Raw genomic sequence first — 11,986 nt, 5'->3', positions numbered from 1 at the left:
TCCCATAAATGCCCTATTACCACAAAACCCAGCCATTAATTATTGCTTTGAAGTTTGGCAATTCAAAGAGCAACAAGGAAAAGCCCAGATTAACTGAATGCAATCAAGTTTCAGGTGATTACAAGACAAATTACAATTATGGTGAGTAAATATCGCCATCTGGTGTTCATGTAGTCCAACTACTTCCGGGATACAACCAACAGTTAATTGTGACAAGCTCCCAATTTTTCAGCACTCAGTCATTTACGCGCACCTCAGAATGGCTGCCGGCTGTCAGGGTCTTCTTGCAGCGCTCACAGCGCAGGCAGGGCCTGTGCCAGAACCTACCCAGGGACATCATCTTTTCAGCTGCCAGCAAAAAGAAAATGGAGCAGAATGGAAGGGGCAGGGGGGGAGGTAAAGTGAATGTATGGTTTGGGTTCGGAGACCAAATAACACTGATTTTGCAGAGACAGAACCATTACAATCAAAAATCAAACCATACCACCACTCCTACCTTATTCACACCCTCCCCCACCCAACCTACCTTAAGAGTCATGGTTGTAAAGGTTTCAATAACAAACACATTGGCTTGGCATAATCTTTCGAAATTTTATCTTGTTAATTGAACATACATTTGTAGTCTTGTCGAAGGTACTATTCCTGAAATATAACGTCATTACATGTCCAACTATTCAATTACAATTGGTCACTGGTTTTGACACCAATACAATTTTTTATTACGGACCCAAGGCATCAATAAGCTACATTTAATCAAACAAAGCTTATCGCTTGTGAGCACTCAGTTGTTTACGCGCACCTCAACATGGCTGCCGGCTGTCAGTGTTCTTGCAGTGCTCACAGCGCAGGCAGGGGCTGTACCAGAACCTACCCAGGGACATCACTATTCATTTCAGGGTTCATACACTTACATTAAAATAAAATTCCAGGAGTTTTCCAGGACAATAAATTCAATTTTCCAGGAGTTTTTGGCACAATCTACTATATAAATGGCAGTCCTTCTGTCTGTCTGTCTGTCTGTTTTTTGTAACGAATAAGCTCCGAGACCAGTGAACCGATCTTGATGAAACTTTACACACATTCATTCAGCTCCAGGATGCGCTAAGTGGCTTTCCATAAAAATGGAAAAAATATATATATAAAAAAAAATAAAATAATAAAATTTCCATTAAAAAAAGGCTTACGAATAGTGCGCCGGCGTATTAATCGTAACAAAAGGCTTCATGGTTAAAACCGCTAGGGTTTTTTGAAATACAAAATGTTCGCATTCGTTGACTTTTTAAACACATTCTCCTCCTGTTATAACAGCTTTGAAACCCGAAACATTATGCCACTGCGAAAGCGAACAAATTTGAATTCTCGAACTGCACGCGCACGGCAACAGTAACAGAGGCGTTCAGAGGTATGCCGTTTCATAATACACGTCTCCCAATTCTTACTTCAAGAACGGTTATAATTTTGACGTTATCAGGATAACAGATGTAAATAAATCAAATACGTTGGGCCAGGCTGGGTTATGCCCGACGTATAAATTAAGTCACAAATGATGACATGAAACCAGCCTCACATTGTTGAGGCATTATGGTTTTTTTATCTGATGTGGAAATAAATCTTAACATCTTTGAACTAGTTTTCTGCATATAAAACATGGCGGGGAAAATATATTATAGTGGTGATGAAAAAAAAAAATAATGGTGGCAACCTCTACAATTTTACAATTAACTGTGACATATACTCCTTCAGATCCACCGATTCCCGTGCGGAGCACGGGTATCCCTGCTAGTTTTTAATAAAGTCAGTCATATTTTGATCAGTGTCAAAGATTCAGTAATTTTCATCATGAAACAGTTCATCCAGAGTCAGCCTACACATCAAGAAATTGTTCATCCAAACAGTCCACCTATACATCATAAAACTGTTCAAGCAGTCAGCCTATTCATTCTTTTAGCTTCTGAACCTTCTCTTCCAGTTTGGAAGATAAGCGACTAGCTCTGCCTGTTTTGCCTTGGCCGTTCTCCTCAAACTGTTCGACTTGGTTGTGAAGGTAATCTTTCCTGTCGCCTCTGCTTTTTCTGAGAAGTCGTCAGCTGATTTCTGTAATGAAAGGACGTCATTCTGCAGTCATTTCCTCTTTGATTTTATTTCATCAATCTCCTCTAGCAGATTTTTCCATTTCTTTGTGGCCTATGCACTTTCCTTCTTCTTCTTTTGCTCGTCTAGATGAGCCATATATCTCTGCCTGCCTGATGCTGCAGATACAAGCAGTTGCTTTGACATTTCAACTTGCTGTATGTCCCCAACGCTATCTATGTGGTCACAGATCAGCTGCTGGATAATGACAGATTCCTCGTGCAGGTTTTCTACCTCAATCTGTCGATTGACAGAGAAGCCCCATTCCACCGATGCTGGTCCATGGGATTAGCAGTAACAGATGCTTCACCACCCTCCATAATGAACTGATGTGTTGGTTTGTAGCCATGGACTCGAAGAGTAGCACATCTATCCTATTCTTGTCCTCATATGGTTTGAAATTCTTAAATGTGGAGTAGTTAGCAGCCACGGTTGTGTCGATGAACTCGTCAAACTGTTGAAGAATGTCATCACATGCAGAGGCACCACCTCTGACACTGCCTGCCTCCACTAGTGCTGTGAGAATTTTCCGCATTCTCGTGAGGCATTCGGCTTTTGAAGCGACCATCTGTCTGAGATCCAGGCATGACATGTTGTTTGTGAAGGGGTACTTCAGGGGATACTTCTCCAATAATTTAACAACTATTTTCAGCAAGAAGTCTTTGCACTGAAGTCTTAGCTCCATGATTTGTCAGTCACTGACAACACTGGTACCAGTGGCTGGTGATTTAATCTTCTTCAGCTCCTGCTCAGCTGCAAAGCCCAAATCCACTTTGCTACAATTCCGATGTATTTTCTTATCCTTTGGGTCCAGTTTCATGAGTTTGGTGATGGATGAGGTTTCAACATCCTCCTTCACAAAGCGCTTTACAATGCCAGAGAGCAGCCTGTGTAGATCTTCAGCAATGAAGGGCATCATTGGTTTGTCAGTTTGGTAAGTTACAAGGAATGGCGATACCAGTTTTGCTATTGACAAGAAAGACAGGAATTTTACCATCATGAGTGGATCTTTTGTGCACAAAACCACAGTGTCATAAGATGCTGTTTTGGGGTTTGGGTAAATCTCTTGGGATACCTTGTGAATGTACACTTTAATGTTTGGCCAAATGTCTATTGCTCTCTGTAAAACAGGAACATTCTCTACCCATCTGTGGACACAAAATTTCAGTGGAAATAGGTCTGTTCCAGTCACATTCACACAATTCTCTCTTCTAGCAGGCGTCTCCTTGAAGAGTTTGTGTAAGCTTTTCAAAACCTCCTGAACAGGCCATGCAGAGGCAGCTGCTCCATCCTTGAAAGCACCATGAACAATATGTAGGCCACAACTTCCAATGCTTAGTAGGGATTGGTTGAAAGTCATTGATATCTTCTCCTGCATTAGACGGTGAAATTTCCAGTTGACGTTAGGCCCATCCATGGATATTTGAAGCATTCGACCGATGTTTAGGCCTTCCGTGCAGTTTTCGAAATGTTCGACCATGTCCTCCGAAGTCGCATGCCCCATGAATGTGGATCCGTAGTAATGTGTCCTAACCTGATAAATATAATAAAATTCATAATAAGCTCATGGAATAAACAAGAAAAAAAATTTTTCAATTATAACAACTCTAAAATCAGATGAAATATATGGATTATATAATTGCATTATTGTGCAAGTCATTGTTTATCCCCCCCCCACCACACACACACACACACACACACACACACACACACACACACACACACACACACACACACACACACACACACACACACACACACACACACACACACACACACACACACACACACACACACACACACACACACAATGCATATACAATTACATGTACAAGAATTGGATATCAATGTATTCAGATTATATTAAAATTATGATTCACTATACAACTATTGATCATTTAAAACAAACTATATCTTTGGAACTTGCATTACATGTATAATATAATAATTAACGCATAATTAATTACAGTACCTGATCCTTAAACCAGATTCGTGCATGTATATCCATTTGTTTACTAGCCGAAACCGCGTCACAGACGGAGCACAAAATTGGTCCTTCAGTATTAATATATAGCTCGAAGATACAATGTTTGTTACATTTTTTGTGCCAAATTCACATTCTGAGGTAATCAGCATGTGCAGAAGAGGGTTTTACATTGCAGACGCTATTTTTGAGGAGTGGAATTACACCTCTCAGCGGTGACGGACTGTCGACGACAGACGTAATGACGTCAGCGAATGACCGATGACGTCATGATGTCCTGACGCCTCTCAGCGGTGACATCACACGTCGCCATGTAAACGAATGTAAAACGAAAAGTGTTTATTCTGCTTCAGAGTTGAAAGTTGACTATTGCCACTATGTGCGATGCACTCTTACAGGTACAAAGTTTCTTTCAGTCCAGGTCACAGTACCGAGAAAAATGTGACGCGACCGCTAGGAGCACAAAATTGGTCCTTCAGTATTAATATATAGATTCTTCATATTTTGATTAAGACTTTCGTCGAAGAGAAGAACATAACCATCTTCATCAGAATTTTTTTTTCGTTAGTTGATGCTTGAAGTACGGTGCAATACCGTAATTGCACATTTTCCCTCACCACAGGAGAAATGTTTCGCAACTTCTGAATCTGGAAACATCTGCCCGAACAAGGACGAGACATCTGTACATGAATTAAGAGTAGTGGGAGTTCACCACTTCAAGAGTCCACAACACTTCCGATGTAAGGCAATCGTTACGGCTGACGAATGAGGTTAGTGGCGCAGTGGACTTCAGTTGCGTTGGAGTTGGAGCAGCTGTGCACCCCTGCCCTTCATTTTCCTTCGATGAACCAGAGAAGAAATCTCGAATGGTACATCCACCAGCTGCCTTCTTTTGCTCCAGTAACTGTTTGTGTTTCGATCCTTTTCCGTGGCTCCGAATGGCAGGCTCGCCCATGTTCGAAATGTCGAAAATCTTCAAGCAGATATTACACTTTGCACTTTATTTATCTGTGCCGCACTCCAACCAAGATACGTATTCCGGATGTTTGAGCCAGCGTTCGTTGAATATGCACTTCCCGGGGGGCATAGTTCACGATCGCTGAAGTGTGTAAACAATCCAATTCACAAAACAGAAAGAAAGCGCGGGATAACTTGCACATGCGGTCGTAAAGGACCACTTTTTGGCGCTAAGATACAACATTAATATTATTTACGACAATCTACAACGTTTAGAAAGTAGTCTCCCTTGGCACATTTGTGCAAATTTGAACTACAAAGTAGTCTCCCTTGGCATATTTACGAGACGTTGACAAGGTGATCGTTAGAAATCCAAAATATAATTTTTTAAGGAGTTTTCAGGATTTCAAATTGATTTTTAAGCATATTCCAGGACATTCCAGGATAGGAATTGAATTCCAGGAGTTTTAAGGACTTTCCAGGAGGCGTGCGAAACCTGTCATTTACAAATAGTTTCACAATTTTCATATCGGGTTGCCTTGAGGCCTACCCCTTCTTCCCATTTGTGAGCGCGATCATGTTTATTGTATTCTCTTCTTATAACCATCAGTTTTTATTTTCTCCACTTTTCCCTCTCAACTATATCCTCTGTTTCATGTCTTAAAATATAAAAAACAAATACAAAAAAAATACCTTTTACCTCACGTTGTACCCCACGTGACTGAACTGTACCGACTCTTCTTCCTCCTTCCACTGCCGATCTACCATCTTCTTTTTCCCAACCCACATTCACCATACACCTTCACGATTTTTTTCTTCAAAAGAATAAAGAATTTATTTTTTAGATTCGGTGAAGGAAAGGTTGAACTCTCACGTCACACCTCCTAAAACCACGTTTAACCCACTCTTCTTCTTCCTGTAACTTTTGTCAAGCTACCAACTTCCTTCTGCGTTTGCCCTGATCCAAATTCACCAACACTACACGATTTTTTCTTCAACCTTTGCTATTTCTAATCTTACGTAATCTTTCTCAAACAAAAAAAAAACCGGTCTCTTAAAATGTTACAACTTCCTCTTTCACACGTGTGGTTCTCAGTATTGTAACATAATTCACTCTTCTTCTTCAAAAGGCTGATTTCACTTCGACCTTTCCTTCATCCAGTATCCAAAAAGTCCCACTGTTACGTTTCTTTTCTCCATTATCTTAATTCTCTTTGATTGCATCCCTCAAAATATGTCTTTAATTGCATCTCTGACTTCCTCTCCTTGCCCCTCATCCTACCTCTACTCTTGGCACCACTTCACTGTCTTCTGCTGCAGTATAAGCTCCTCCTCTGATGTCCCAAAGTGTGTGGTGTTCAAACACCTGTGGGCTCCATTCTCACTTAACAGATATGTCACACTCTCAATCAGTACACTCATCACCACAAACATGCTCCTTCCTCACAGCGCATCTCCCCCTATTCCCAACCCTTCAAATCTTGTACCTCCCCCTACCCGCTCCCTTCTTCACCATACCGTTACCAAGTCTCATCCTTCCCCTCTCCCCACCTCTCCCATCACCCTCCTGCACCTTGGCCATGCATGCTCTCATCTCCCCTCCCTCTCAAAGTAACCTTCACACTCTTCCCCCTCCAAGCTTCCCTCTCACCTTTCTCAAAACCTCCACCCCTCACTCTTCTCCCTCGACTCTCCCCTCACACCCCCTTTCCAAAGTTGCCCCCTGCCCACTCACATCCATAAAGCTTCCTCCTTCCCCCACCCTCTCTCTTCAATCTCATAACTCAACCTACTCCAATCTTCAACTTCCCTCTGCCCCCTCTGTTATTACTCCCCACTGTACCTCAACCCATCATCACCAAGTCTTTTCTCCTCCTCAGCTAATCCTCTCCCCGAGCTTTTCTGAAACCCCCCACACTATTTCAACAACTCTCCTTACCCCCCCCTCCTCCCTCGTCCAACTCTCCCCCTCCCCTCCCTGCACCCAAAACCTCATCCCCTCCCTCTTCCTTAACAGCGTACACCTCAAACATCTGGGGCCTTCACTCAAACCTGACAGATCTTTCCATACCGGTTGCCACTGACAAACCAGACATAATCTGCTTAACAGAAACTTTCCTCCCTCAAGACGTATGACTCCCAAGTATCTCGACCTGATTGCTTCCTCCTCTGGTGTGACGGACCTGAGCCTTGTCCTGGCGGGGGAGTTGCTCTCTTCATCAAAGACTCTATTCCTCACTCACCATGCACTGCCCTCACTCCCCTACACCCCCAGGAATACTTATGCTCCGGCTTGCCCTCCACTCCAACCTCATGTTTATGTGTGTTGTACCTTCCACCAAACAGCGATGACTCCATTTATGAGATGTATCAGTAGTTTATGCTAATGCACGCATACAAGGGTGCACTGAGGCATAGTTAAGCGGTCATGTGCCACGCCCATGTTCCGATACTGTGCTGTGTTGTGCCAGTGTCCGAATTAAACCTGTTGTTCCCACTTCAGAGCCTTCATCCCTGTCTAGTGAGTGCATTACAATTCACATCTCGCTCTCCGAAAACATGGACCAAATTCTATCCTCTCACCCAACTCTCTCTCCTCCTCATATGTGGTGACTTCAACTGTCATTATGCCAGTTGGCTGGGTGTGGGTACCTCTCTCAACTGCCATGACACTTCAGCAAAAGACTTCTGTGACTCATTGGGACTGACACAATCTATAAACTTCCTGACTCGGATCTCAACCAATGGTTCTCTATCTCTTCTGGATTTGATTTTGACCAATTTCCCTGAAAATATCTGCTGTTTCTTCCTCTGCTCCAATTGGTTATTCTGACCACGTCTTTGTCAAAGTGGACATCTCTCTGGCTGGTATTAGAGAACCACCTTAGCGCCGTCGAGTCTGGCATTTCACTCAGGCCGACTGGCCTTGGTTTGATGGCATTTCACTCAGGCCGACTGGTTTGATGGCTGGACTCCAAGCAGCCATCAAACTTCTGGACTGGTCTCCCATCGCTACTTTCTCTAACATCAACTCATCCTGGGAATTCTTTCAAAGAAACTTGATCTCCCTCATGCACAGATTTATCTCACCTCATCTTCAGTTGTCCGACCCTTCCTCCCGCCCATGGTTCACAGAAGCTTGTGGCAAAGCAGTTGTCCTGAAACAACTTACCTTCGACTCATGGAAGGCTAATCCAACTGAAGGCAATCTCAGTTCTTTCCACAAAGCTCAGAACAAGTGTCTACCCTCAGGAGAGCCAGAAAACAACATCTTTGTAATCTCAATTCTGACCTCTCAAACCTGTCTCCCTCCTCCAAATCCTGGTGGCATCTAGTTGTCTGTTTCTGGTGTATGGTCCCCCTCCATCCCCTCCCTTACCACAAATGGCTGCACAGCTGACACTGCACGTGAAAAGGCTGAATGCCTAAACTCTGTGTTTGCTTCTAAATCTTGTGTCCCAAACCCATCGCTTTCTATACCCACCTTACCCAATAGCACCCAGCTGTTCCTGGACTCTGCATCCATTTCTCCTGACAAGATGGAGAGCTTGCTGTCAAACCTCGACTCAGATTCTGCAACCTTCCCTTAGTGTGCACAACAAGGGGGCGGGAGAAGGAAGGACAAAACAGTGGGGAACAGAGACATTAGGATATCTGTGGAAGGGATAGGGATGGGGCGGGGTAAACAAGATGGACACCACAGGGACTTTCAGGACCTTACACAACAGGGAACTTTCAGGAAGGAAAGTAGGGAATTTGAAGGAGGTGGGTTTGGGGTGGATTAACAGAGGTAGAAAAGATCGTGGTTTTGGATGGGGGAAGATAAGAGGTGGGTGTGAACAGCTGTTTTTTAAGACCTGGAGGGAAGAGTGGGATTGAAGAGACTGTGGGAGTTTGTTCCAAAGGCGGGGAAAACAGAGGAATGAAAGAGTGAAGGTGAGCAGTGATTCTTTATTCTGGTAGTTTTACCAGAAGGGGGTTGCTGGCGGACCTTGAGCACCCTGCGGAAATATGGGGTAGACAGAGCGGGGGGGGGGGGGGGAGACCGGAGAGGAGACGGAAGAAGACAAAGACCACCGACCTGCAGTCGACAAAAGAAGGACCACCGATCTGGGGATAACAAAAGATGGCAGTGCACAGCTTGTTTGAAGCCGTGGAGGGAAGAGCGAGACAGAACAGCCTCTGGAGGGTGGTTCTACTGTAATTCCATAGATGAGAGAAGCAAGGAATAAAAGAGTTGAGGTCTGCAGTCAACCTGGACTTTGAAAATTTAACCAGGAGGGAATTGCTGGAGGAACATGTGCATCCTGGAGTAGATAGAGAGGGTCAGAGGACTCAGAGAATCGAGGAAGCAATATCGCAAAACAAATTGAGAAAACCGAGAGACCACCGACCTGCCTGCATTGTGACAGCAACTGATGTTGTGCTTTGGCCTCCACACTTGAGATTCCAAACATTTTGAGAGCTTTTAATTCCACAGAACCCAGGAGAGACAGATGTGATGCTGTGGCATAAGCCCATAATGGAGAGTACTACTTGAGATTTTCCAGGTTTGAAGGACATGTTACATTTATCAGACTAGAGTCTATCATTTCCAGATTAGCAGAGAGAGGTACAGCTGCCTTGAAGGATGCAGTACTGTATGACAGTCTGGTGTTGTTTGCAAAAAGGAAGAGAAAGTTTTCCAGAGCATCAAAGAGGTCATTTATATAGAAGAGGAACATAACTGGGCCAAAAACACTGCCTCGTGGAACTCCAGCCTCCAGGAAGAGACGTGGAGGGTTTCATCGATGGCAACATGTTAACTGCATGAGCAGAGGAAACCAGCAGTCCAGGAATAAACAGGTGCAACAGGTAGAGAGCTTGGCAAGCAAAGCAAGATGCCAGAGTGTGACAAATGGCTCAGATGTGTCCAGGGAGATGCTCCAAACCTCTTGTTTTAGGTTGAGGGCCTTTAACCATTGCTGAGAAAGGTGCAGAAACATGTCCAGCGTTGAATGACCAGGACGGAATGCAAAATGATGGTCAGAGATCAGGTTGAAAACAGGAAAGACTTGACATCAGAAGTATTGATAGATGCCATGACTTTGCTTGAAATTGGAAGCGAGTTCACAGATTGGAGGCTCTGTTTTGCACACATTATTCAGGCTCATATGAGAGCTAACCCTTGTTGTGGATGTGAGTGCTGACTTCCATGCAGAGGGGAGGTGGCCAAAGGACAGACTGAATAGGGGACGTAGAGGGGAAATAAGAATGGCAGAGCAGGATACTTTACAAACTTGACTGACCCATCAGTAGTAAGTATACCAAACCTGATCAATGTGACTGAATTAGGCCCCTCATTATTCATGCATCTTTTCATCAACCAGGTCTATCCTTCCCAATCAACCTCCACCGAACACTTCCTGCCTTTTCTGCTCTTATCCCTACTCAGGTGACTCACGTCACGATCATCCACAACCACATCCCTGTGACCCCCATGCATATATGTTCAAGATTGCCTCGTCAGTTCAAAGTAAGCATCATAATGTACTGTACGTTCGTTACCTTCGAGTAACGAGGCGTTTGTCATCTGATTAGTGCATTGGCAAGCCTGGTGTTTGCTTAGTGGTTGTAGGGTGGCTGGCTTGGGATCTAAGGGTCCTGAGTTCGAGCCCTGTTGGCCGCTGAAGTAACACCAGGTGGGGTTGACTCAGCCTGTCATCCTTCTGAGGTCGGTGAAATGAGTACCAGTGTACTGGTATAGGGGCACAGCATCAGCGGCATAGTCGTGCCTCAACAAAATGATAGCTGCCCGGCAGCCAAGTTGCCATAAACAAGAAGAAGTAGTGCACTGGTCGAGGGCCTACTCACTGCGTGATTGTATTAGTTGTCACAGAATACTATGTACTATGTGTCACAGAATAGGATACCCACTATGTACTGGTGCTGCTACTTCAGATATTGTCACCCTTGAGGCCATGACATACAAAGCCCTCCTTGGAAATGTAATCTCACATCAAGAAGCAAAGTCTCATGGTCTGCTTCTTGCTTGCCATCAGCAGGCTGCTGGCCGCACTTTTCATTATTTATTTTATTTTATTTCCAGCAATATTTTTCTCTCTTGTTCCTGGTCTCTCTCATCAAACCCTCGTCCTCTCCAGGTGGCATGGGTACTGCCAGAAAACCTTTCCTTGTGACACTCCCCATAGAAGCTTGATGCTCACCTCCATTATTTAAAACCACTCTTCTCACCTGTGGAACTGTCTTTTTTACTCCAATGTATTGAATTCTTCCCACTGTATATTAAATGTACTACCTACCACCACCACACATGATCTCTCCCATTTCCACACCCACATTAAGACCTTTTTCCTGAAAATTCGCTCCTTGTGCTGTGCTTCATATACTTGCTGTTGTCCCACTGCTTTCACGTTGTCCCGTTTTGTCAGTTGTTGCATAGCCCCCGTTTTGCTATCCCCTCATCCATGATATCTATATTTTAAGTGGTAATAAAACGGATGTACAAATCTCATGCAATCAAGACAGATATTTAATACTGCCACAAAAGGAGACAGATTTAGATATTTCCATCAGTTTATGAGCATCTGCATATTAACGTAGACAGCAACAATGACATTGGAAACCTAATCCCTGTCCCATTAGGAATACCAACTTCCTATCACAGCAGGAAGAAAATATTCTCCATAAATAATTCCCAGCAGAGGGAGCAAAATGCAAAGGAAATAGAGACTAAAATGCTGGCTTTGGCATCAATTCACAAAGAAAGCTTTCATACCTTACCAAATTGCCTGTCAACTGATATTCCTGAAGCGTCCAGCCCAAGGTTTAAAAGGCCTCACTTAGACCAATGAAACGTTTTCAAGGTGCAGTAATCCTTACGGAGATGCATAACCTGCAGTAGGACCGGAACTT

General features: G+C 43.8%; 1 protein-coding gene and 1 long non-coding RNA gene across 2 annotated transcripts in view; both read right to left on the bottom strand.

Moving 5' to 3' along the window:
• The window catches only part of LOC147012254 (cysteine-rich protein 2-like), a 47,435-nt gene that overhangs the window by 1,178 nt on the left and 34,271 nt on the right, over window positions 1-11,986 (bottom strand). The window contains exon 6 of the mRNA XM_085856150.1: window positions 254-348. Within this exon, the coding sequence (XP_085712276.1) occupies window positions 254-348 (95 nt within the window). The remainder of the gene's footprint in view (window positions 1-253; window positions 349-11,986) is intronic.
• LOC147012256 (uncharacterized) lies at window positions 1,805-11,982 on the bottom strand. The gene is made up of 2 exons (XR_015051539.1): window positions 11,855-11,982; window positions 1,805-5,886 (listed from the first exon to the last, which is right to left on the bottom strand). It is a non-coding gene; the product is annotated as an uncharacterized LOC147012256 (long non-coding RNA).

The sequence above is a fragment of the Eptatretus burgeri genome, chromosome 15 (assembly GCF_056783735.1).
Source record: "Eptatretus burgeri isolate ZD-2024b chromosome 15, Ebu_testis_v1, whole genome shotgun sequence".
In the NCBI taxonomy this organism is placed as follows: Eukaryota; Metazoa; Chordata; class Myxini; order Myxiniformes; family Myxinidae; genus Eptatretus; species Eptatretus burgeri.
The sequence above is the reverse complement of the archived record's forward strand: the minus strand, read 5'-3'. Positions and strand labels throughout refer to the sequence as shown.